This window comes from Diadema antillarum, unplaced genomic scaffold, assembly GCF_040938485.1.
Source record: "Diadema antillarum isolate AM-2024a unplaced genomic scaffold, OU_Dant_1.0 seq00001506_RagTag, whole genome shotgun sequence".
NCBI lineage: Eukaryota > Metazoa > Echinodermata > Echinoidea > Diadematoida > Diadematidae > Diadema > Diadema antillarum.
This window is the reverse complement of record NW_027272240.1, coordinates 671,572-699,048: the sequence shown is the minus strand read 5'-3', so window position 1 is coordinate 699,048 and position 27,477 is coordinate 671,572. Positions and strand designations below refer to the sequence as shown.

The 27,477-nt window shown below is 39.0% G+C and overlaps 1 protein-coding gene across 1 annotated transcript; it reads left to right on the top strand.

Moving 5' to 3' along the window:
- Window positions 1-26,469, top strand: LOC139710177 (uncharacterized). Its single transcript, XM_071622108.1, has 5 exons — window positions 1-526; window positions 10,679-10,774; window positions 14,045-14,162; window positions 18,583-18,689; window positions 26,267-26,469. The coding sequence occupies exons 1-5, from the start codon at window positions 1-3 to the stop codon at window positions 26,467-26,469; spliced, it is 1,050 nt and encodes a 349-aa protein (XP_071478209.1).
- The last annotated feature ends 1,008 nt before the right edge of the window (window positions 26,470-27,477 follow it).

The following is a 27,477-nucleotide window of genomic DNA, read 5'->3' as shown; positions in this document are numbered from 1 at the left end:
ATGAGCAAGAAAAGGCCGGTTTCTCGGACCAGCAGTAGCAGCGTCACCGCCGCTTTATTCCCGGGCGTTAACCTGGAAAGTGCCGAGAAGGACACTGTGCTGAAGGAAGGTACCATAGACAAGGAGTCATCTAGTCTCTTCTATCCCTGGAGACCCAAGTTCTGCGTCCTCACGCCAGAAAACCTCACCATCTTCCGTTGGCACTCCAAGAAGAAAGCGTCTCAAGAGAAAGTGAGGAACATCCTGTATCGCATGCCCTTGGACGATGTCACCGCCATAGCAAACATCGCCAAGGGCAAGAGACACATCCACTTTACCATGGTTACGAAAGACGGCACTCTGGACCTACGCGTGGGACTGAACCACCGCGAGTGGCTGACGCAGATTCAGATGGCCGTCTTGGCGCGAAAGAATCGGCGGGATTTCGTGAAGGAGCTGAAGTCGCGATCGTCTGTCGTGGCAAACAAGTTCAGACGGAAAACGATGAGGAGGCGCTCATTTAACAAAGATCCGGAGTACGGAGACGGTAAGATTTTGTTTTCAGCGCATGGTTGTTTTCTTGCTATGCCTTCATGTGATGACTTTCCAAAATGAAACTTTCCAAAGGGTAGGTCTGATATTAGGTTCATTACGTCAGGGGAATCCCATCTTTGGCAAGTTCTTTTGAGCAGAAATCTTCTATCATCTAGATTACGGTTTAAAGTTTCTGTGTTTATGGCATGAATGTTGGCTTTAGAGTCTGTTACGCAATGGTTCTTTGAGCTTGTTGTCATACAGGGTCAATATGACGATGCAAACATTTTAAGTTTTCAAAGTTTCCTTAAGAACTAAGAATGCACTCGTTCAATAAGAATGCACTCATTCAATAAGTCTTTGCTGGTTAAGAGCAACACAATATCCGTCTATGTTGCTGAATATTTTTCTTTTTACTGGAAGGCTTCACAGATACGAAGTTTTGCCGAACATCTAACATTTATGTCAGAGTTATTAGTCGGTTAAACTACTAACCAAGAGTAAACTATTAAACAAGAGTTTTATCGGCTTTGCCGTGGGAGATGGAGGAAGCTGGTTGCGTAATCGCCCCTTGGATGATGATCTACAAACGTGGTTCATACACGCCAGAAATTATTGCAGGTTCTCAAAGTTTGCTAGGCCAAGAAAGCGCGCCATTAGTTGACTTCATAACCTGGACCCCCTCCCCTTTAGTTTCTGTCGTTGGATGTACCTTTGTCTAGAGTTTACAGCATATTGGGCACGAAGCCGAGCAGACGACAGGACGTGTGGATGGTATCATGCCATCTGTTTTCCGGTTTAGCAGTATCATGGGATAATTGCACAAGACTTGGTAGGAAAATGGCCAATATACTGAGAGCTGGAACGTAAAAAGCACGTAACCAAATTCAGAACAGTTTGAATCATAGTCGGTGAGCGAACCTGAGTACACACAGATTAGGATTTGTTTGTTTCTGTGATCGGTTTCGTCAACCCGATGTCTCGTCTCGGGGTGCTCGAGTGTTGTGGTGCCTGTCAGAGTTATTATAGCCTATCAAAAAATACCTGATATATGAAATTAATTGGGGTGGTGGATAGCCTTTGTTTCTCTCCTCCGACTGGAATTGGCGCGCAAGAGTGCAATGTGACAAAGATGCACGCTAGCAGGTGCATGTGTCGACTGTATACGACATGAGATCGAGAATCCATTTGTCATCGCCATGTTGCCAACGCGCCACCAACGGTTCAACCCGACCAGCTCATACCTCTCGCCTAACCCACTTCTTTTCTACCGGATTACTTTGGCAGATTGGGGATTCCTTGACCCGTGAATAATCAATAAGGAGGGCGTGGTGGCCGTCACATAAAGAGATTTAAATCGTCTAGCGCTGACGGATATGTGACAAAAATAATATTGACCTTACCTTCATGATTCATCTTCGCTACCACAGTCTGATGTGGTATATTCGTTGTCCCTCTCGAACTGCATTCGTCACAATAAATTAATCAATTGATAGACTGAATACATCCATTCCTTTGTCATTCCGTCTATTTATCACTTATGTATGATTTTATTAATATCGATTGACTGATTCGTGGTCTTACTTATCAGTGATATATACATTGAGACTTTCATTTTGACATCCTGGCACTTGCAACTGATTGATTATTATCAATATCAAGCTCGTAATTAGTGATGCTAATCAGCTGAAAATAGCAGTTTGATAGTGAAATAGATCGGAGAGCAGTGTATAGCTGCTAATACTGCAATTGAATAAGAATATTAGCAGCGAGCAGCAGCAGCAGTAGCAGAAGGAGCAGTAGTAGGCCCTATATGTTGTATACTCCAGTATCATTGTCAAAATAGTTATTTTGACATTGACTTTTGAAAAATGTTAACACGTCCGATGAGAAACCTTCTTAGGCCACTTCCCGCCGGGGAGGGACGGTGAGGAAAGATGTTGTCACGCGGTGACAAGTGCGGCCAAAATTTAGGGCGCAGTTACGCGGACAATGGACCTGTCATTAACTGATAGACTTCATTATCTCGGAGACCTAACGGCTCGTCAACTAACAGTCACATGGAAATGATGTCGGACAAGTCCCTAATCACAACTTCCCCCAGGTCTGGTACGTCCCCAAGCACGTGTGAGAAAGTTGAGGCGCGCCTGTTCGATGGGACGACGTGCTCCCGTGTAAGTAGAAGGCAACGGAGAACCACGCAGAGTCTACCTCGTTATTACAGGCCACGCGCGCTGAGGTCGTTGTGGGTGCAAAGGTTGTGAATCAGCCTCAATTAATCAAGGTTGATTCACAACCTTTGCACGTAACAACTGCTGCTCTGTTGAGGCTGTCTTGCTGCAAGTCTCATCATGAGTAAGCTAACTGACGCGGGAAAATAACTGAGTTACGACGGATAAGACTCTTGACTCTAAATGAAAATGGAAGATCAGGAGTTCGTTGTAAAGTCATCGGGCAGACGACGAACTCTCAGTCGTCAGTGGCCGTGAGGTCCCTGGCTCGAGGTCCCTGATCGACGAGTTCCCTGGTAGCACCGATACATTGTCCCGGGTCCTCAGATACCCTATCCTCATTGCCTCGATCGATACCTCTGAAGGGATTTTAAAAAGCAATCGGTCACGTGGTCACTTGTTTTGAAATATTCCAGTATTTCCATAGTGCATGTGAAACGCATTTACCAATATTCTTCATGGTGCGTCCAGTCTACGACGAGATGTTCTTGCTCAGAATGCCCCTATTGAAGGGATGATATAGTTTTGGTTAAGATCGGGGATTCAGGCTTTAACTTCTTGCGAGATGATTAGAAACCACTCCATGAAATATCAAGGGGCAAACAATTCTAGAGGAATACAAAGTTTATTTGATGAAAATTGGTTTTGAAATGGCTGAGATAGCCAAAAAGAAAGTGAAACAAAGCGATCCTAATAAAAAATGGGTCCAATAACCCTTTATTAGGATAGCTTTGTTTTGGATATCTCTGCCATTTCAAAACCAATATTTATCAAATTAACTTTGAATTCCTTTAAGAATTATATGCTCTTACATATCTCAAAACAGATTTCTCGCTCTATCTCAAAAAAATTATCATAAAAAACGTTGAAAACCTGAAGCCCCATCTCAACCGAAACTATACAATTCCTTTAATCACAGTGTAAAAGAGAAAAAGAATTCGATTATCAGGTTCGCTCCCTGGAAAAGCAGTGTCGACACACTGACAAGTCTACAGTAGTCCTACATGAATGAAATCAAAGCGTCTTAACACATCCATTATGCACGCTTGACAATGTATTGTAACGTAACTTGATGATTAGTCACTTCTTCATCTCATCTTCAGGGTCGATGTTTTGCTGTCTTCCTGTTGTTATAACTGACATCGTAAACAATATAAGCATTAGAATAGTAAACAAGCTAATGGTGACCCACCTACTCTATGATTGTTACTGTAAATGGTATTGGTCCAAGTGTCGTCGTCAATAGAATATACGCTACACTCCGCATGAGTCTAATGAGCCTAAAATCGTCTTAATCGGCGATAAAAAGTCCCGGTTCAGAAGCCAAAAATCGTCACACTCGGCAATACTAAGTCTCAGTTTTCCTCATGCCTTCATATACAACAACAACAACAACAACAACAACAACAAGAGAATGTCGACTGGATGGAAGTTGCAGAGTTGAACATCGGACGATTCGAAGGATATATCCAGTCAATTTCGTTTGAAATACATGGGAAATCAGTCGCATAAGTCAAAGTGGCTGCGTCTTCCGGTATATTTCATGATGCAAACTTGCGTCACACTACACATCGATTGCTACATCCTTTGATAAGATGGGGTCTCATTTTTGTCCGCACGTGTACATGTCTCTTTTGCCCAGATGTGACTGATCAAACCCGTCTGGAAGCCAGTGGAGTTTGAGCGTTCTTCTGTGTTCATGTAAAATGAATGATGTCAGTGTAAAGCCGTAAAACAGAAGCGTATTTACCAGTGGGATGTATTCGGTATATTGCTTGTGTATCTGCAGGTGTAATTCTCCGATTTTATCATGAGAATAGCCAGCAACAAAGTTTAGATGACTGAGGATGTACGTGGATTATGAGTCCTGAGTTGTGAACAGGTACGCTGTCTAAACTTAAATGACATCTGGGACTGCAAAGCGAATGCATGTTAACTCGTGTTGATTTATAGTACCCTGGTTATTACTATGCGAACAAATGAATAGATTCTAAATACGTGTCATGTATTTTATAATAAATTTCTACAATATTCCTCAGAGTAGGCCTACTTAGATCCGCCTACAAAACTCTACCGATGACGTCATCTGTCAATCAATGCAAAATTACTAATAAGATTAACAAAAAACAGTGTATACGCTTGATTAGAGTATCATAATCAGCATTATATAGTTTGTATTTCCATTGCATACCAGTATGGTCCTTTAAAACTGGCTAGCAAAACAGTACTGTAATTGAATGATCCGCGATGATGACACATACGACGTACACACTCACATCCAAACAGATTAACGCATGATTATGCGTTGGCTCTTGTTATGCAGTACATTAATGCGGCGGCGCATTTCCATGTAACGTCCAGTCAGTATATGACTCGATGGGAAATGTTTAAGATATACTCACAAAGTTCATATCAAATTGACGGCAGCATACAAACAGAAACATGTCCAAACACCTGCTGATACTCACCATTGATATAATCATACATGTATTTACGGCGTGGAAAAAATATGAAAATGTGGTGTGAGTCGAAAAAGGCCTAACTTTGAATCTTCCAAGAGTCTGATATCGCTTTTTTTAGAGTCCGTGAGTCGAAGCACTTTCTTCAATTCCGAAGACTTCACTCCATGGGGGTTTTCCGCACCATAAATCCTATAATGATCATTATACTATCATTATCATCATCATTATTAGCACTATAAGATCGTCTCGTTGTCGGTCGACATTAGGTTCGCGACGCGAACGCTAAAGACGACGCCACTATGCAAAAAAAAGGGGAAAAAAGTGTTCTGTTCAATCATGCAATAGACAAGTGTTTCCACTGCCCAACCCGGGAGGAGGCGTCGCGACGCTTCGTCTTAGCGTTCGCGTTGCAGATCTAAAGCTCGCTAATGTCATGATCATTGTCATCATCAAGAAAAGAATGTATAAAAAGCTGAACTATTCGCCCTCTCTTCTTCAACTTTCTTTTTCAAGCCAATTATGTACAATTCATAAATACTACGTTTCTCTTTCGCATCCTGAAAACATCAATCAAAAGTAACAACTCATCGTGACCTTATAACTTGAATAAACCTATATTCATTCCAATGATATCCTGTCGTTCTTTTCCCCTATCCCCTCCCCGTTCTCTGCCGTTTACTGCATTTCGTTTCGGAAGAAACACATCTCTTGTCTAGACATTCCCTAGATATTATACCCTTAACACAATTCTTATCTCAAGGACAAACTGTCGTTTTATCGCGCAATGATCAGGGGCCCTTAGCCCAAAGTCTCGGCGCATTCGACGCCGGTCTGTACTGTTAAGGTAAGGAGCTTAAGAACGTTTTATACGTCATTTCTTTCAAGGGGGAAAATTCGGGAAAGGACGAGGAAGAGAATGAGCAGGTGATGGTGATGATAAAAGTAATGATAAGTATTTGGGTAATACTGTTTAGAATAAAGATGATGATGGTGACAATGATAATTTTGATAATTGTAATAATGATGATGATACTGATGATGATGATGACGATGATAATAATATTTATAATGATGATAATAATAATGATAATAATAAATAATAATAATAATAAATAATAATAAAATAATGATAATAATGAAAATGGCTAGATAATAACAATGATGGCAACAATAATAACATAATAATAACAATCATCATTATTATTGCTATCATTATCATTATTCTTATTATCATTACTATATCACGCTACACACCTATTGATGCTAGAATCTTGCTAATATATAGGTGCTGTTATACACACGACATGCATCTTACAACATGTAACTTTACTCCTCTCAAGGGCAGGAGGTTCCGTTATCACACATTATGCATCTTCCATCTTTTTCTCTTTTTTTGTCGAAAAGCTAAAATGAAGTCGTCTTTCGTTGATTAATGTTCATTGCTTGCAATGTTCCATTTATCATCATTACTACGATAACAGGCTTTGATTGATTTTGCGTGTCTCTATTCATCTACCGAAAATCGGGGGCAGCTTCCTTGGATTTCATTCCCCAAAATTTTCTGAGAGAGAGGGTAGAAAGGTTTGGGGGGAAAATCAGGACTGGAGATCTTTCCTCAGGGTTAGATGGATTAGCACGAATCTTACTGTCCTTGCGGAGAATGTCTCATAGCTTTGTGGTAATGATGAAGTAGTCGGGCGCATAATCATTATATTAGATGTGGGTCATGTTCTTTGGCTCTTGCTGTGTAGTGATGTGGGTGTATCTTTTTTTTTCGCTCCGTTCCTAAATCCTCCTGATCTTTTCTCGTTGCTTTGTTGTTGTTGCTGTCCTATATCAGACGCTGGAATACAACTTCTCGATTTATCTCCGGCTTCATTTTTTTTTTCTCTCTCTCTCTTTGGCTGTTTGATGGTCAAAAAAAGCACTTTACGTTTTTCTCGAACTTCTTGAATGCATTTCTCATATCAGCCGTGCATATAGCCTACAAATTCTTTCGGCATTTATAGCATCCATCACTTTGAATAATTGCTCAAGCGTTAAAAATATACCTGGGATAACTTAATCATAATTTCAGATAATAATGGTATAATGTGCAATCTCACTTACTTTTTCTAGCATGCAATGGTACATGAAATATCTTGTGTATATGACACCCCAAAATTAATAGTTTGAAATGAAAAACAAGAATTAGTCTATTTCCCTTCCATGATCAGCATTATTTACGACGTTTACAATGTAGAATTAATAATATTCATATTGTTCCTTGTTTGTGGAAATATAACAATGTATATATAGCTAATCCGTACATATCTTGAATTGCGTGTAAATATTGGACCCTATACTCTGCCCTTGTTATGCTTGTGAGATCAAAATATTAATCATTATAGCTACCGAAAGTCAGTACTCTTCTGCTAAAGATGACTTGCTTCACTTAAAACTTGGACAAGAGGTGAGGGGAAAAAGAAAACGATTAAAAAAAAAACAGTGAGCAGTGTGAACCGATTTGAGGAATGAAAACTTTTGAGAGGTAACAACAACAGAGCAACAAGAACGTAAGTGTCTTGCCATAGGCGTGCAGGCTAATCGGAGATACCACACGCGGTAAAAAAGACCAGCTGAGGACTGGATGAACATGAATGTTATGCTGATAAAACAAACTAAAGTGTAAACTTGTCGAGAGAGGGGAAACGTGAGAAACACCGAGGGATGGGGGGGGGGGGGGGGAGAAAAGGAAGATGGGGGGAGGGGGACATGAAAAGGAGGGGGACGGCCAGAGAGGAGGGGACATGTTCCTAAGAATATCAATGTGGGTGCGTGGGTTAATGTTTCAGGACGTTGACTTTGTTTGGGGGCAACACACATTATATCAGTGTGTTACTGATATCCCTGATGGAAACACGCTCTGGAGACAAACATTTTAGCATGCCAGACACTGTGGTGTGGTGTATGTGATTATCTCTTATACAGCTTCATTTTCATATAACGCTCATTTTTCTTAAATATGGGAAAATAGAAAACTTACTGATTATCGGTTTGTTTGTTTTTTATTTGCTTGATTGCTTTCCGGTTAGTTCTTTAGTTTGTTTGTATATGTTCGCCTTTTCCCCGGCTGATAACTTACGGTGTTAAACTTTCAAACCTTCCAGAAGAAATTTGCAAATGAAGAACCCTAATTACTGCATTTTGTCCCGTTGAAACTTGAAATTTGCAAATGAAGAACCCTAATTACTGCATTTTGTCCCGTTGAAACTGACAAAATTGAATAGGAAACGATCGAATTATACACCGCTGTAAGCAATCTTGAAACAGAGACGTTGATTGATCGTATTAGCTTATTCAGCCTCCGGAAGCGTTTCTTTATAGTCAGACAATATGAAAGTCATACACATGAAAATTGTCTGCGGAATCGACGTTTCCCATATCAATATAGGAACCACAGAAATAGCGGTCTTAGCCATGTTTCGGTGTTGTCATTCTGGTCTTGATATAATTGATTTGATTTCCACTGAAAAAAAAAAAAGGTGAAATATGAAAAAGTGTAAAAATGTGACGTTCATAGCTAAAGGATCAATTTTCACCATACAGAATGATACAATGTATCGTGTTCATGAAAAGAGAATGACAAATAAAGGAAACAGATTTGACTGTTGAAAGGAAGAAGAAGAAGAAGAAGAAGAAGAAGAAGAAGAAGAAAACCAGTGGAGTATCAAGGAGAGAACAAATTAGAAATGCTTTGCAGGCAACGCTATACAGTGCTGTAATTCAGTCAGCTAGCTAATGATAGTCATGTAAGATACAACGTTGCCTGAATAATGATGTGTATCATTTACCAATTACTATAGACTATTTCTACTTTTTTAAAAATCTTCTCTCAAATCCTCATGGTAACGATTTCGTTTTCTGTTTTCATTATGCATTTTTTCACACTATCATTTTTTTTCTTCATTTTCCGACCTGTTATTTTCTTTCTTATAAAGAACAAGGGCAAATATGTTTTTTTCTTATTATGATGGTTCAAAACAAAACTTTTTGGAAGCCAAAGATATTTTGAGGACAGTCAGTGGTTTCTTCTGTCATGCAATCGGAATGCAGAATTTTTGGTAATTCGCGCGAGAAAACACCAGATGGAAGGCCATAGTTAATAGCATTATTATGAAGGCTAGAAGCTACTGAGTGAAATCATTCAATATTTATACACCTTTTGCACACATGGCTCTAAACTGTGGAATGTTGTTGATAACTCACAGAGTTGCTGTAAACATCATCATCATCTTTTCATCATTAATTTTTACTGCATATCTTACAGTGAAGAAAGGTTACATGGAACTTGTTATATTCATCATATCTGTATAAGAACAGGGAGGGAGTTACAAAAACTTTCAATTTCAGTTAATTAAATTTGATTATTTTTCATGTTCATCAAAATTATATGCAATCATATTGCTACAAACACAACATGATTTTGAGTACAATCAGAAAGAGGAGCAAGAAGATAATCTTCTAAAATGCAAAATGAATGCAGCTGACCAGTGTCCCATCTATGATTATACCGTATGTCCCCCCCCCCCAAAAAAAAAAAAAAAAAAAAAATTACAACGGTACCCTCCGCTACGATAACTTAAAAATAGTGAATCAATCCAAATACAATTTTAGGGCGTGAAACTGATATCTCTTTGCCCACATCTTACGGAAAACCCCATTCGATTTGCTTCAGTGGTCAAAGAGAAATGAGGAATTTTGTAGAGCATGTCAGAAATCTCTTCCCTCCAAGTTCTGTCTATTATGTCATGTATGTTCACACATTAATATGCAGTTCCGAGAGCATCCAAGTGCTTAACTTGGAAGGATCAGACTCTATATGACATGCTTTACAATAATCAACATTTCTCTGTGACCGCTTATCCAAATTGTATGGGGTTTTCTGCAAAACAGAGCTAAGATGTTATATTTCAATACCCTGAAGTAGCATTAAGACGGTCTAATCATATCGGGTGTTATCAATGCGAAAATCTGTTGTAATTTTTTTTTTTTTTTTTTTTTGGGGGGGGGGGACATACTGTGTAGGTGCACTGGTTAGTTTTGTCGTGGTGCCATGACATGAAATAGTTGCGAGCTGATAGTTTTCATGATTGAAATACAAAGAAACAATAATAAAACCATCAACATGAAAAGCTAAGAATAGTCTGATAATATCATTACCAGATTTACCATGTGATGTAGCCCCATGGTTTTACAAAGCATATAGTTAACGCATTGCATTTTTCCTTTTGTGAGATGATGATAAAGTCATGCGAGACGAGAGTATCAGACTCATAAATGCTTAAACCATATACCTTCAAGAAGCAAGCGTGTGTTACTTTTCCGTATTTTTCGAATTCTCCAAATGGCATGGTTTGAAGGTTTCTTCAAGTCGTCAAAGGCAGAAGAATAATTATGGTTCTACTCTACTCAATTCTACATTTTCTACAGGCATCGGAATAACGATCAAAAATGAAGGCGAATGTATCTTGGTGGCTCGGATATTCTCGGACGGGCCTGCGGCGAAGAAAGGCACACTCAAAGTTGGTGAGTAACCCTTATAGAGTAATCTGTACAGCATGCTCGTTCTCTGCGTGACAGTTCATTATTCAAAAGGTTCGTTATTCCGAAAGTTCGCAAATCCTAATACGAAATAAGGTTTGTTGTTCCGAAAGGTAGTTATTCCGAATGTTCGTTAATTCGAAAATAAAGTATGATTCGTTATCCTGGGGATTTTGATCCGAAAATAGTAATTATAAAAAGTTTTTTTTTAAATTAATATTCCGAAGGTTTGTTGATCCGAAATCGAGAAGGTTTGTAATTCCGAAGGTTGCTTAGTACACACTATTTTTCATATTCGCATTAACGAACCGTATTAAAACAAACAATCAATAGCAAAAACAGAGCATTGGAATCAAAATGCACTGTTTGTGATGATATGAAGTTTGAATCATATGCTTGTATATTTCGGTGCACATAGCGATCTCAACACCCACGGGTCATACAGCTCACGAGTTATGCAACCCAAGAGTCATACATCCCACGGGTTACACAGCCAGCTGGTCATAGGGCCCACGAGCTAGACATTAAAGACCTAATAAAATGGTTTAGGCATTTTTTTCTCAATGATGTAATAATATTAAATGTTAAATTCTAAGTAATTCTATGGTTGTGCGGGTTTTTTTACTGTTCTGAATTTTGTTCTATATTTGTTAACATAATGGATGCAATTTCCTCGGTTTTGGAAAACTTGCTATACTTTCGCCGCATGCGGCGCACTATCACTTCTAAATTGTGATGACGTCTAAGAACGGAGTCGTTCACGACCAGTCTAGAGCCGTAGCCAGCGAGCTGGCAAGGCTATGCTAGCGCAGCGCAGCGACAGCCGGCCGGCGGCTGCACTGGCTAGCGCTGGCGGGGGAGCGAGCTAGCGAGCGCATAGCAGGTGCTGCGCTGCACTATTGTCATTGGCTAAGCCTTTAGACAAAAGAATATTTAATGAACTGTATCGGATTTAATACTGCCAATAATACAGATTACAACTGTGGTACGCTTGGATATCCATTATTTTCGGCAAACTCGTGAAATAGGCCCCACCACTGCGTGTCTGTACTAATAGTAATACTACGGCGACTCGCCTGTTTCAGCCCCACCGTGTGGCGTTCATCTCGGTAGGTAAGCACGGCGGTGGGGCTGCCTTCCACAGTGAATACTCGTGAATGCGGCGAAAATGACTTCATAATATGGCCCTCGACTAATTTAACGGCCAATTTAACCATAGATACAACCCTACCTAACCCTAAACCCTAGGAGGACCTATACCCTTGCTTGCTATTTAAACGCACGGGTACGGTGCACGCGCACTGCGGTGGGGCCTATTTCACGATAGCCCCACCACCACTGCGTGTACTAATACTACGGCGACTCGCCTGCTTTATAGGCCTAGACCTACTCGTGAATCCAGCCCCACCGTGGCATTCATCGGTAGATAAGCACGGCGTTTGGGCTTCCTTCCACAGTATGATTTTTAGCATAAAACAAAAACTACTCGACCAAAATTGACGATAATTCTTGGTATCGTTTTTCTTAGAAAATGGCGCATCTAAATTACTGATAACAAATGTTGCAGAAACTGACTATGGGAAACTGGTTAGGCCTTTTTTTTTTTTTTTTTTTTTTTTTTTTAGAGCCACGACCCACCCTGTAACAACATAATCCCCCTAACCGTTAGGCGTTAGAGTGTACGTGTAGCCTCTGTACTACTACCAAAGATTCTGCTATTACTACTTACTAGTCTACTAGACCTAGTGCCGTAGTGGTAATAGTACTACTACTAGTAGTAGTACTAGTAGACTACTCGTCAGTACTACTTCTACTACTAGACTACTATAACTACTAGTAGACTGCTACTAGATCTACTACTAGACTACTAACTGGTAGTTTAACTTGTAAGCGCCGACCGACGGGCCAGGCCACGGCCGGGACGCTCCCGCTTGCTTGCTGTGGCCGGAGTAGCCGCTCACTTTGTGAGCGAGCTGGGCGTGTTCTTCTAATCTACTTACTAGACAAACAGTTACAACTTACAATGTCAATCATGTAGAATACAGTATATCCTTTCTAACGTTAAACTATATGGGGGCATATCAGACATACCACTCTGTATTTCCCAGGCGATCGTTTCCGTGAGGTCTATTCTCGGGCTTGGTGCCATGTTCATACGCTCTTGCACTGGCAGCGGGGGAGATGCAGCTGGTTCATATCGGTAAGGTACTAGGTGCAGCCCCACGATAACGTTCTGGTTCATCGGCTGCCTCTCCCTCCCCATCTTCCCCTTCAACTTCATGTGCCTCCTCTTCTTCTCCGCTATCGTCAGAGCTGCAGTCTTCATCATCATCATCAATGTCGAAGTTTACCCATATAGGGGAAGACATTATGCTCGAGGTACCAGGTATCTGTGCAAGCTAACTTAGTGATAATGTACGTGGTAATGCGTACATGTCGACAGTCAGTGGGTCGACTGGGAGCGCACATCCCGCGGGGCCCGGGCCTGGCAGGGCTAGCTATCGTGTACGCGCGTGTACCAAGCTAGTAATCTGAGTGCTTGTGCTGAGCGGCGTCTGCTAACTGAGCACAACTCCGTGCTTATACGTCATCAATCGGTTCAGGGATGTTGGTCACGTGACTATCTTTTTCGCAAAAGCTGCAACGGGGTCCTCCAAAAATGTGATATTTGGGGGAGTTTCTAGAAGCGATAAAAACCGGAACGACACTGACAACATATTTACATTGATAATCATGACATATATTTTACATTTCTTTTGCATATTAAAACATTTTGCAAGCATTTTATTAGGTCTTTAAGGGAACAATGCCCATGAACTCGACACCAAATAGAATAGGCCACGAGCTATAAGGTCCACCAGCTCGACACCAGGCAAATAAGGCCCCTGAGTTCGACACTAGGCAGAAAAGACCCACGAGCTCGACTCGCGGTAAAAAAAAAAAAGGCCCACGAGACCTAAATACACAGTTTCGGTCTTGTGTGCTTAGTGTCGAGCTTGTGGACCTTATTTGCCTGGTGTCGAGTTCATGGACCTTATTTGCCTATATACAGTTGCCTTGGAGGGCTGTTTGACTCTGGGCTGTATGACTTATGGACCTTTTTTGTCAATGTCGACCTCGTGGGCTGTATGACTCGTGAGTGTTAAGCTCGAGGGATGACTCCGTATATTTCCCTAGGCCTTTGTTATACACTCAGATGTTTTCATTATACCTGGGATTGGATAATCGATTTCAATTTTCTCCTCTTATTTCCAGGTGACGAAATTGTCGAGGTCAACGGGCGAGACGTCCACGGGCACCACGCAGAGAAGGTCGCCTCAATCATCAAGGCCCAGTCAGATAAGGTGGTCCTCATGATCAAGGCGTCCTCAAGGTACTCGATCCATATGATTATTTTGATCATGATTACAATGTCATGATCATAATAACATTAATAATGATCGTTATCATATTTGCCTTATTGACTACAGACATGGAGACAAAACAATATCATAGTTGTGATCACATTGGCAATGAAAATAGAATAATTTTAGTCGTGGATATTCAGGACAAATGATAGCACAAAAAGTGGTAGCAGTAGTATTAGTGGTGGTAGAAGCAGTTATTTCAACAAGAAACTCAGTTTGAAAGAACATTGAGCAAGACTTATAGTAATGAAACATTCTGATGAAAATATAAAGAAATGTAAGTTTAAACTTTGATGAAGGTAGTAAGCATAATAACATTATCATCTATCTCACAGTGGATTTGGCATGTCAAATAATCATTAAACATGTCCTTCGATATATTTTTCTAGACAAATATCAGGTATTTTAGGCCAATGAAATGCTTCCCTTGTGTCTCTCCCTCCGGTTCGTCTGTATAATAGCGCATGATGGGACGAGTCCATTCTAGCATAGGCGTAAAGGAGAAGTAAATTTATTCCCTCAAATTCCGGCACCATCCTTTCCCTCCTTTTTAATGTCATATACAGAATCAAGGAAAGATGTTTTGATACCCGATTCATCTGACCCCCCACCCCCACCCCAAAGAAAAAAAAAACCAACAACAAACCCAAACCTCACTTCTACCTGATATACAGACGACTTATAGATGCCACTTTGGACAATTTATTGAAGGGCGTGTTCTATCGTGTCTATTATTTCTTTAAGCGTAACTTCTTTTCTATCATACTTCGTCTAGGTTTTAACCCCCTGCCCACGGAGGAGGGTTGACTGACTGCACCTATGTAGTAATCAATTGCCTTCACTCACTGGAGAATAATGTACTTCCTCACCCATATCCCCTTGAATCCTTGGTTAATTTCCGGGTTGCTCTTAAAGTGGACCAATGTTTGGTTTTTATTTTTGGTCTTTAATTTTTTTTCTTGATTGAATTCCGTTCTTCTCCTTACTCAGGATATTATACGTTAAGTGATCCCTGGGGCCGTCAGTAAGCCGACACTAATTTCGAAGAATTATGTCTTTTGTAGTAGTGGAAGACATTTTATGTTTTCATGTCGTGATAGATATTCCTCAGACAACAGGCTGACAGCGTATCAGCACTAATCACGATCGATGTCAAACGATACATGACTGAATTAGGCGAGAATATCTATTTCAAAGAAACGTCTACACACTTTTTTTAAAAACTTTCTTGAGGAGAAGCTACGCATCCTCAAATAGAATCCATTGTAATCCATGTTAAGACCGTCTGGATTGACTTCAAAAACAAACAGCAACGATAATGAAATTCAGACAAAATTAAAAAGGAGCATGCATTACACATATCTTGTCTTGTCTAGTCGTTTAATAAAGTTTGAAAAGAAGTTACAGTGCCCTCAAAAAACGCCACCCAAAAATGTTGGAAAAAATGTTTCAAAGTAGTGAACCCTGACCAAACGATGCTGAATGAAAAAAAAAGTTCATCTATAGTTTTATGTTTGTAATGTAGTGATTTTAGTGTAACTAACGCCTTTTCGTCATAAGCATTATCAGCATTTTCTCGATATAACTTTTCATGTTTTAAAATCTAATATTTTTTTAAAATAAAAAAAGACCCTCGATATCATTCTATGATAACCCTATCAATGAGCTATATAGTAAAGGCAAAAGTGTGGTGTATTTCTTTTCAATTTTACATCAGACTGTAGTTTGTTGACATACAAAAATGCAGTGATACCCCTTGTGACGTTTCATCCACTTAAAAACAAATCACAATAAATCAAAGCAGCTTATAATTTTTCATCGTTTCATTAATTTTTTAAAGTCAATAATGCTCAGTTCTATAAACGGAAGAAATTTCCCCCTTTCTTTCAACCAAAGTTGAGAGACCTTCTTCCTTTAGGCCCTTAATTCTGATATCTTTCATGTCAGTCACAGCTACCACGTAGTCAACAGGATACCATTTTTGCAACTTTAGATAACATTTTCTCCTGGTTTGCTAATCGGAGATGAGCGCGTAGAGTTTTAGCTCTTGAATTTCCTTTAAGTATATTATATAGCCGTCGCAGGTGACGATATTTTTAGACTCGTCTTGTCATTGTTACGCAACGACGCATTGTCTTCTTATCTATATCGGTGACTATATTAGTCAGTATTCTGCGATTAAGTAGTCAACACAATTCAAGACGTCGTTGAAGTGCCCTTTGTAAAGTCACTTGATTTAGAATTCCAATGACTAAATAAAATAGAATTTCAAGTATTCCTAGAATTTCTTTGTACTTCTTTTGGTTCGTTCAAGGGTCTTCCGGGGGGTCTGTAGATGGTTTATTCATCAGATGAACTTGTGACTATGTAGATAAAGTTAAGATGTTGACATGGTTGATGTGGTATCTGTCTCAATGGGTGTCGTCGTTTTGAGCTATTAGTGGTTGTTTTTTTGTAGGGGTCACTTAATAGTTTTGCAGAGACAAATTTCAGCAGACATCTGAAGTGACATTCATCACCGGTGATCTGTTTTCATGATTATGTCAATAGGAATTGGAGAATGTGGTCCTTAGAGGTTGATTTGGATCGCAAGAAAGGCGAGTCATGACTAACAGACTGTTGAGATGTGACCACCTACGCACACCTGTTCGTAGCCTTTTGACAAGGCCTCTTACTGGTTGAGATTTTCACCGCACACTTTGACGAGGGTTTTAACGAGACTTAAATGCTGTAAGGGCTGACGCCATTCCCTCGCGCGCTTCTACCTGTCTTCCTTCTGTATACAGGATGGATTATATCCAACACCTCATCACTCTAACGTTCCAAGATTCTGAAATAAATCAAGAGAAAATTCCTGGAAGAAGAAAAACAATTTCAGTTTGATAAGGACCAATCTGCAGATGCTAGTGCGGTGTAGATACTTCCACAAATTGCTTCCCATCTATAGACACACGCTTTGATTTGATTTAAATTCAGCAAACATGTGCATTTTTTGAGTGATGAAATAATAGTTTTCCTGCAAAGACGTCTGTGCAGAGTTTGAACGATGTCCTCACAAAGACATTCAGAGGTTTCCCTTGATTTCGATTGACTTCCTGCAGGTGTGGGGAAATATAGAAAGTCATCAGTCAGATCAAGAGAGAAAGCCGAACAATCGTGCTGTCTTTCATTGATGTGAATCACCAGCACACACCGTTTGCTTCCGGATTGTCTGGAAACGATTCTACCGCACAATGTAAAACAACATCATGGAATTTGGCAGGAAGGAATAATTTCCTATATACTTGCGATAGAATGATTCCGATTACAGACTGTATATGCCAACACGTTGTCATCCTTATTGTATTGTCTTCTTCTCTGAACAATCTCTGAACATTCTTTAAATCAAGGAATCGTATAGAGACCTACTGAAAACAGTCTGATTGTGAATATTGTTTAAGCACATCAAAATAAATCACTGTCAAGGTTGTCACAGTCACTATTGTAATCATATTTACCGCTCATCTGATTTAATCAGTGGATGCATTAAGCCAGTTCGGAGTTAGCTGATGTTAATGGGCACATTGGTACAAATGACCTTTCTTTTTTTTTTTCTCAGTCGGTTTAGGGGCACTTCACTCGCTTTCAGAGCGGCATAAAAATGCATAATCTTTACCTAGCAATTTATGGATTCATCAATCCTGTCCAAACAAAGAATGAACTTGCGTTGACCAGATGACCAGAATGATCCGTCAATTTACATTTGAATGTCTCATCAAACTCTTTCTATTGATATTTCCAAATACCACTGTCAGGTGGATGTGCTGGCAAGCAGTATTTGTAAGGATTACGTGAATAATCATTACATCACAGATGCTTATCTTTCATGCCTGTTGGGATAGGAATGACTGTTTTTCTGCTCATGCGCAAAGTGGAACTGCGAAGTGGCTGATCGAAATAGAGCGACGCAATATCTTATTTAATATTTGTGCTGGGGGCCACCAAAGAATACTTAACCCACTATGTCCATCTTGACCCAGGTGTATAAATGGCCACCTGATAATACATGGGGGTAATTGGAACATTGGAGAGGCTACCCTGGGTAAATAACACCTTATAATTATGTGATGATTATTACAGTAAGCCTATAAAATATAAGTTATTACTACAGTTCAACCTGTCTATAGTGGTCAACCAATGGAGACGATAAAAAGTGGCCGTTATATACAGGTGACCGCTATAGACATGTTCTTTAACATGCTTTTTCTCTCGGAAAGTGTTGTTTTTAGTGGTGGTATACGGCAGGTGGCTGCTATAGACAGGTGAGTACTAAGACAGGTTTGACGTTATACTCTCTTTACCTCATTCCAGATGATGATTTTGTCCTCTTACTCCTTTTACTTGCAGCTCAAAGATATCTGTAGGCACACAGAGCGAAAACCGACACACGATATGCGGGGACGCCTCCAGAAGACCACGCCCACTCAGCATCGTCTCGGGATCAGCCACGTCCAGTACGTATGATATGCATATCTTATGTGACAGTCCAAGGAGGTGTGATACCCCTTAGATAGATGATAGATAGATAGACAGATAGATAGATTAGAAAGATAGATAGACAGATAGGTAGATAGATAGACAGACAGACAGACAGACAGACAGATAGATAGATAGATAGATAGACAGATAGATAGATAGACAGATAGATTAGAAAGATAGACAGACAGATAGATAGACAGATAGATAGATAGATAGATAGATAGATAGATAGATAGATAGATAGATCATTGTAGATATAGATAGATAGAGGATAGACAGATAAATAGATAGATAGGTAAATAGATAGATAGAGACATAGATAAATAGATAGATAGGTAGATAGATAGATAGGTAGATAGGTAGGTAGATAGTTAGACAGACAGATAGATAAAGATATACCTTGTAATCATTCATTTATATTACTACTATAAGGTTAATCCTTTGTAAAGCTATATTTTTAAAGATTATTATTTGGAGATTTGGCACACTAATGTGAGGCGATGACAGCATCATCTGAATCAAATGCGCGCACACGCACGCACACACACACACACACACACACACACACACACACAGACCCACTTCATCCCTGAAATCAATGATTATGGGTTTGTATACGGGGATGACGGGGGAGGGGGGATGGGAGAGGGATGGGGGGTTATGGACGGGTGGGAATATACGTGCATTCCCTAATTACATCACACGACACCCGTACGTGTGTGACTGGTACAGGCTGCAAGTTAGTCACCCATATGGGCTTGGCAACAGAAAAAAAAAGAAGAAAAATAGCAGAACAAAATAAAACATACAGTTTAAGTCGGCATTGTGGTCTGAAAGCACATAACCATACTTACTGTACATTGATATATACAGGCATATAGATAACATTTATTCAAAAAATCAAAATGGAACACGTTTGCTTAAGGTTCGACTAATTCATTGTGGAGTTTCACAGTTTCGATTTTTCTTTCAATTCAAATCAATTCAATTCAATTCATGTTTACTCGTTCAAAAAAAAAGTTACGGGAAATTCAATGCGGGAATTTTACATAACATAAACATATATAAACGTAATACATGCATGTTTTCACCAAACAAGGATATTGGAATCGATTCAAATTACGGTAGGGGATTAGATCATGACGTAACTTATCTACAGTGTATGTTAACGTTATGTAATAATGATAATGATAATATAAGCAAATTGGTAGATAATTCAACAATAATTCAACCATATAGTCCCTTTCCCCCTGAAGTAAGTACTAGTCATAGCATCGTGACAACATGCTACAAAAGATGCAGGATATTCTTTTTTTTTCTTTAATTCAAAAAAGAAAACTTTAGTTAAGAGTTGTTTGAAGGTAAAAAAAAAAATCGTGGAATTGAATGGTTTGCAGGTAAAAATTGTAGAAGTGTGAGATGATTACATCATTTACCTCACATCTACGTAGTTCTGATAAATGTCGCTGTTGTGTGTGTGTGTGTCTGTCGTCTGTCTGTCGTACGTCTGTTTGTCTATTATTCTGTCTGTTTGTGTCATGTCCCTGTTTTGTCAGACTTGCAACGAGGTTGACCAAATCCTGTAAACAGTTCGTTGGCCGCTACCGACACGACAAGAAAGGAGCCTGTAATCATTACATCCTCGAAGTCAAACCATCACTTCTTACATGTTGATCCCACCCTCTCCTTCTTGCCTGTCGATATGCCGCCTTGTTTCCCCTCCTGATAACGATCATGATCAGCATCCGTTATACATATTCCTCCCTTGAACACTACTACATTACACAAACCAAAATATGAAAAAAATGACCTCTTCTCTAGTTGAGAAAACGTATAGTGTACATGTATATTCCTATATTTCATGTATTTTTCTATCCCTAAAGTATTTTATATGTGTCTGTAAATTCCAAAATGAGACCCCTATTTTGGAATCTTTTTAAGGCTTAGTTTCCAAAAGAAAGGTAAAATTGCCACTCATTTTCAAAAATGGATGTTTGAAATATAAATAGAAACTGTACAATTAACTTACACGGTATAATCCTGTCACATTTGATATGTAATATTTTATGTATTCATTTTGCAATAGTGCACTTTTTTCCTTTATTCTGTGATTCTGCAATTCACTTGATTTGTATTCTTTGCTCTGAATTCCGTTTATTTTGACCGATAAATACTACCTCATTAAAAAAAAAATATGACAGCGTCGAACACTCATGAAACATTAACGAAAAGAAGGAGGGGGGGGGGGGGACAAGGGAAAAAAAAACTTGCCTCGAAACTTGTCACGTTCGCTGAGCGGAGCGAAACTCTGTGTGTGACTGATAACTTTTGACAAGGACTCGGTCAAAAAGGAGCTATGTACGTTAGAGCGAGGTACAGTATCCTTTCTTGGATTCAAGCACCCGGAGCTTATTTTTGTCTGTGGTTTGTTAGCTATCACTTGAGTCACCGGCGGGGCTGGCCCGGCGGGGCTGGTCCGATGATCACGATTCCGTCACAAGTCGCAGTCGGCATCAACCCTTAAAGGGATCGTATAGTTTTGGTTGAGACCTAACTTTCAAAGGTTTCTGACATGTTTGGGTGAGATAATGAGAAGCCTCTTATGAAATATGAAAGAGCATGTAATTCCATGAGGATTTCAACGTTTATTTGATGAAAATTGGTTTTGAAATGGCTGATATATCCGAAACAGATCGATCCTAATAAAAGGTGGGACCATGCACATTTTATTACGATCGCTTTGTTTCACTTTGGTTTTTTGATGTTTCAGCCATTCCGAAACCGATTTTCATCTAATAAAAGTTGAATTCCTCCTAGTGGTTTCTTGGTATTACACAAAAAGTCAAAAGCCCAATCCTCATCTCCACTTATACTATACCATCCCTAACCCTTAAAGGCTTAAAGGACACCTACAACATCTTGTCAAGTTACTTTTCTTTAGCAAGATGAAGTAGTGTATATATACAAATTAGCACAAATCGGGTAAGGAATTTGAATGAGCCGAGAATAATATTTGTGATAAGAATATTAATGACTCCAACATGACTCTCCGATATGGCGTAAGGAAGTTGAATATACAGAATGAGCTATAAACAATGGCAAGAAGAAAGTGGAGAAAAGAAAGACTGAACAAAAAACAACAACAACCAAGAGACAGAACCTATAGGAAAAGAAGGAGCTGAATGAGAAGGAGGTGGAGGAAGGGGTGTGAGAGGACAAGAAACTGAAGAAACGTACACATGAGCTGCTTTATTTCTCTCATTATAGTCATAAAATACTTTCCATCATAATATGTACGTGCATTATAATTCTAATTAAGTGAGGTGTGGCTTGGATCGCAGACAGTGCATGTTATATTTCCATGATATCACACAACAACTTACTGTAAAATCAGCATATAATTGATCCCTGCAAGAAACGTAAGCAAATCAGCGCAGAATCTGACTTTATTGGTTGAAGTTCTTGAATTGGATCATGGTTACGATTATTTCACTGTCGATATGCTGAATTCGAGTAGTCGTATTTGGTTGTTCAAAAAGTTCTCATGTTGACATTATCATGATTATGATATTGTCTTTTGTGTAATACTTCTCTCTTGTCTTGAAAAATAATTCAGAAAATTATGATTAAAATTGCAATTTCAAATAAAGTTCAAATTGTTGCATCCCCCCCCCTTTCATAACCGTTGTTATGTAAACCACTGATGGGGCTACCCTGGGTAAAGAATACTGAATAAAAATAGATAGATAGATAGATAGATAGATAGATAGATAGATAGATAGATATATTAATGAATGAATGAATGAATGAATGTATGAATGAATGAATAAATAAATGAATGAATAAATAAATAAATAAATAAATAAATAAATAAGTAAATAAATAAATGAAAACTAAGTATTATTTATAGATAGAAGATCTGAATAAATGCACATGAGGTTGCGACCAATATCATTTTTTAACGCAAATATAAGAAATGTAAAACTATCATGAATTTGTTATTCTACGTCCGATTCCAAGGAAGCTCTGAAAGCATTGCATTTGCTTATATTCTCCATGCACTGGAGCGAGGTTGAACTTTAAATCTTCCAAGGCACCTTAGAGGCTCTCGAGACCTTTATCTTTGTCAAGATCTTCTTGGGCAATGCTCCGAGTCGAAAAGGAAAACAAAAAGAGAAAGAAAAGGAAACAAGTAACTAACTTCAATGACTTTCCCCTTACTGCTATGTGTGACTTTGATCGGCACCCAACCCTCACACCCACACATCCATACACCCTGCATACATGCACATGCATCACATTGTTTCAATTGACGAGAGTAACATGTGTCGAATGCGTATAGTTATTATACCTTTTCACCTCGTGTGCAACAGCGATATATTACACCTCAGGATGCCAATTCCGCAATATTCGCAAGTCCATTTACAATACTTAATTTTCATAGTCATCACCACCATCGACAGTACATCATCATCATCATCATCATTGTCATCATCATCATCATCATCATCATCATCATCATCAAGTAGTAGTAAGAGTAGTAGTAATAGAAGTTAAAGTAATATTATTATTGTTATTATATAATAATATAATTAGTGTTATTGATGTTATGATGATGATGATGATGATGGTGATGATGATAATGATGATGATTATTATTATCATTGTTATTATCATTATTATTATCAGAAGTAGTAGAAGTAATAGTTGTGGCAGCAGTAAAATGTAATTATGTAGTATAGTATATATAGTGGTGTTAGTACAATGTAGTACAAAGTGTAATAATCATATTAGTCTTAGTACATGTGTATTAGTAGTAGCAGCAACGGCAGTAGTAGTAGTAGTAGTAGTAATAGTAGTAAGTATATCATAGTAGTATAGTAGTAGTAGTAGTAGCAGTAGTAGAAGTAGCAGTAGTAGAAGTAGCAGTAGTAGTAGTAGTAGTACTGGAGTAGCCGCGGCAGCATCCTCACCATCCATGATGCTTGCGTGCACTTCTTGTAAGACAGAAAACGTGATATCCAGATGATATTTTGTGGTTAGAGTATGCGTGACTCACAAATGTCGTCACTCGCTACAAAAACCGGTGTAAACGTTGTTTGTTTGTTGTTTGTTCATTTCCATCTGAGAAGATGGCTGGATAGCCCATATGGAGAGAGGAATCGTGAACAACATCTAGTGTCAAATCTAGCAAGTATTATTTAGATGATAATTGTAAGAATGATTTTGAAGTTAATGTACTGAGTACTCCTAAAATCCAGATATCCTGTTTGAGTCTGGGTTTTGGGGAAATCTGCAAAACGAAACGTGTAGCACGTTTATACCGATTGTGAATAAAAACTGGGAGTCTCAGTGTCAACATGAGGTTATCCGGCATTGCGTTCTATAAAATACTACAAAAATAACCATTGTTTCTAAAATGCCTGATCTGGTTAATCTTGGCGTACATGACTGTATGCGTTCAAATCGATTTTATTTTTCAATATCAATTTTACTCTAGAATTACAAAACTTGATTTCATGGCGTAAGTTGAAATGATATTCAAGAATGTCTTCAAGCGGACTATTTCTCATATTTCGGACAAAAATGTAACAGTTGTTAAAAACATTATTTTTTTTTCTTGTAAAGTGTGAAACTTATGGCACAACACGCAAGAAGAAAATGTGGTGTATTTGGAGAGTGACGTCACTGTCACGTGACCAGGAAAAAGGCCTGCTCTCTTTGAATCCACGTGATCATTTTTTTTCTCTCTTTAGTTTTTTTTTCCCGTTAACTAGACTTATGCATGTTTTATCGCCTGTTAATAGTGTTTCCCTGACCCTATCATGAATGATTTTACGATCATATCTTGGCTATATACATTCTGCTTTAAAGAGAACTAAGTTGGGAAAGAGAGATTACAGCTTACCCAGTCGATGTCCAGGGTATACAACCGGTACGCACCCACCATACAATGAACCCGATCTCCTTGAAGAGATGGTATAGTTCTGGTTCATTTCAATTCATTCCAATTCAATTCAATTCAATTCAATTCAATTCAATTCAATTCAATTCAATTCAATTCAATTCAATTCAATTCATTTCAATTCAATTCAATTCATTTCAATTTATTGAAAACCAGACATAGTCACAGTAATGAATGAACATGAAGCAAATGGATATAAGTCCCCAAGAAGCAGAGCTTGTGAGTGGGGCTTGCAAGATAACTAGAAACCGCGTATAAGACAAAGTTTATTTGATGAAAATTGGTTTTGAAATGGTTGAGATATCCCAAAACAAAGAGGTCCTAACAAAAGGTAGGTCCCACCTTAAAGACCACTTTGTTTTACTTTGTTTTTGAATATCTCAGTCATTTCAAAACCAGATTTCACCATGAAGTAGTGGACTTTGAATTCCTCACAGAATTATATGTTCTTTGATATTCAATATAAGTGGTTTCTAATCCTGAATCCCCATCTCAACCAAAACTATACTACCCCTTTAATCCCTTTCCTGTATAGCCTCTCACTCACGAACGAATTTTCCCTTCGCGCTCAATTTCCTCTTGTTTCGTAGTTCGCTGATCCCGCTTGATACAAGGAGTGGGGACGGGTGGTATAGGGGATGGGGGTGGGAGATGCTCCCTGGGCCGAGGGTGTGAGTCACCGCGGCTCACGTTAGTTGACAGCGGAAATTTGGCATATGAACACAATTTGTGTGTGACTTTGATAATATGCGTTAGGCTTGCCCCCTTTATAGCTCAGAATCTCAAATATGTGTGTATTCCAAGTGGGTTCTTGTGCATGTGGGTCAGGATTCCCGGACATGGATCATGCTGCGTTGATATTCTCTTTCTTGTTGTTGTTGTTGTTGTTGTTGTTGTTGTTGTTGTTGTTGTTGTTGTTGTTGTTTTATTGTCGACATAATGAAGTTAATGTTGCTGTTCGACCAGAGTTCTGGATTATATAGAGTAACGAAAAGAAAAAAATGCATAAAGTGTCCTCACTTAAGAGTGAACAACAAAAACAAAAACAAAAACAAAGACCCTATAGCAACGAACAAAAAAAAATCAGAAAACAATCTGTGTTGCATGAACGTTGAGTTCAGACATAAGTCTCTCAATACTCAATTATGTTTGGCTTATGTCCGACTAATGTTTGATTTTCTGATTTTCTGACTTATGTTTGGTTGCATCTTTCACATTTTCCATATTTTTTATAGGTTCACACTTTGGTAACTGTAACTTAAGTAAAGAAACCATTTCGGCTATTTTTTTTTAGCATTGGCATCGACAGTAAAACAAAACCAGATAATACCAAACGACACCCTCCCCTGTACATCAGTGCATTTTTAAAGAAACAATAGTTTACCAATCTTTTTTATTTCTATTCGGGTCTCCGGTAGAAAATCTTATCATCCTTCCCATTTCTAATGTTGAAGCATACGATATCATGTCTTATCAATATGTAGATTGCTAAGAACCTCAAGTTCATTCCTATAATATTGAGAATAGAGGTAAAATTTTCAAACTGAATCACGTTTATGATCAACTTTATCTTTTATTTTACTATAGACTCTCGTAGCAGACGACCCCATTCCTACGCCAGTTCGGTGGAGGGCGGAGATCCCAAGCTGGTAACGGCGGACATCCTGAAGCACACGAGCGGGTGGCGCCTGGAGGAGGAGGAGAACTTCACGCTTGACGGAGCAAGGCAACAGCCACGAGAGCGCCACCCACGGCTGACCCGGAATAGCAAGAACCTCTCTCTGCCCTAGCTAGTGGCAGCGCTTCCTGTTGTCACCCGGGGTCGAGAGCATATCAAAATTAATTCCACACAATTCATCACCGGACCACAAAAATTGCACGACAGCTGCTGTAGTTTCGACGGGCCCTCTTCTTTTTTTAGTGCTATCGTAATAGGAATGTGAGGAGCTAAGTAATGCTGTGTTAATATGATTTTCTTCATACGTTTTGTCCAAACGTGTCAATTTTTGGAGAGAGGTGTTACGGGTGTAGGGGACGTGGACTGCTATTATAAAGTCAAGCTTTTAGTCAAATTCTCTTTTCATGTTTTATACACTTAGCACTGTGCAATATTCATGTTTTGTATCATAGATGCCTTCGATAATGAAATAGGCCTATAATCAAGGCGGGAAAAGCCTGATTCTATTATTACAACCTCTTACGTCATAATCGACCTTAAAAACATTTTTCAGAGGACAAAATGGCGCGTCAATTATCACCATGATTCCTTTCTGCGGTCCAAGTCTCTAACGTGCAGTTTGTAGGCATGAAGAGAACTTAAAGCCTCTGCTACGATGACACAGCCCTGTTACCATGGATATGTAAGACCTGTATAATGGTTACGTTACGTCATGATATGTCATAATACACTGCTGGCCTTGTTTATCGAACTTTGTGCATTTATACTCAACGTGACGTTCGTGCATGTTATCGTTGATCAACGTTGAACCTATGATGCGTTATGATATTAAAAAAAACAAATGAAATTTCACTCTATCATTCAGAGTTGTTTGGCGGATGTGAGGCAGAATAACTTTTGCATGTTCGATCACCTGGCCATCTTTACAGCATGCACATATCCGATCCTGTATTGCTCGTGTATAAATTGTATAAGCTATCCATACCACCATGCAGGCACAAATCGTAATCATCTTGAATCTAAATCAATAATGACAATAAAAAGTCCTTTTGTACATATTTTTTCTATGAACTGTATGCAGACACTGATCAGTCTAAAGCCTATATGACAAGCACTAATA

Excerpts from the sequence above, each read along its gene's own strand:
- LOC139710177 (XM_071622108.1), top strand. The coding sequence starts at position 1 with ATGAGCAAGAAAAGGCCGGTTTCTCGGACCAGCAGTAGCAGCGTCACC. Across the intron at positions 14,163-18,582 it reads ATGATCAAGGCGTCCTCAAG|CTCAAAGATATCTGTAGGCA; the intron begins GTACTCGATCCA and ends TTTTACTTGCAG. Across the intron at positions 18,690-26,266 it reads CTCGGGATCAGCCACGTCCA|ACTCTCGTAGCAGACGACCC; the intron begins GTACGTATGATA and ends ATTTTACTATAG.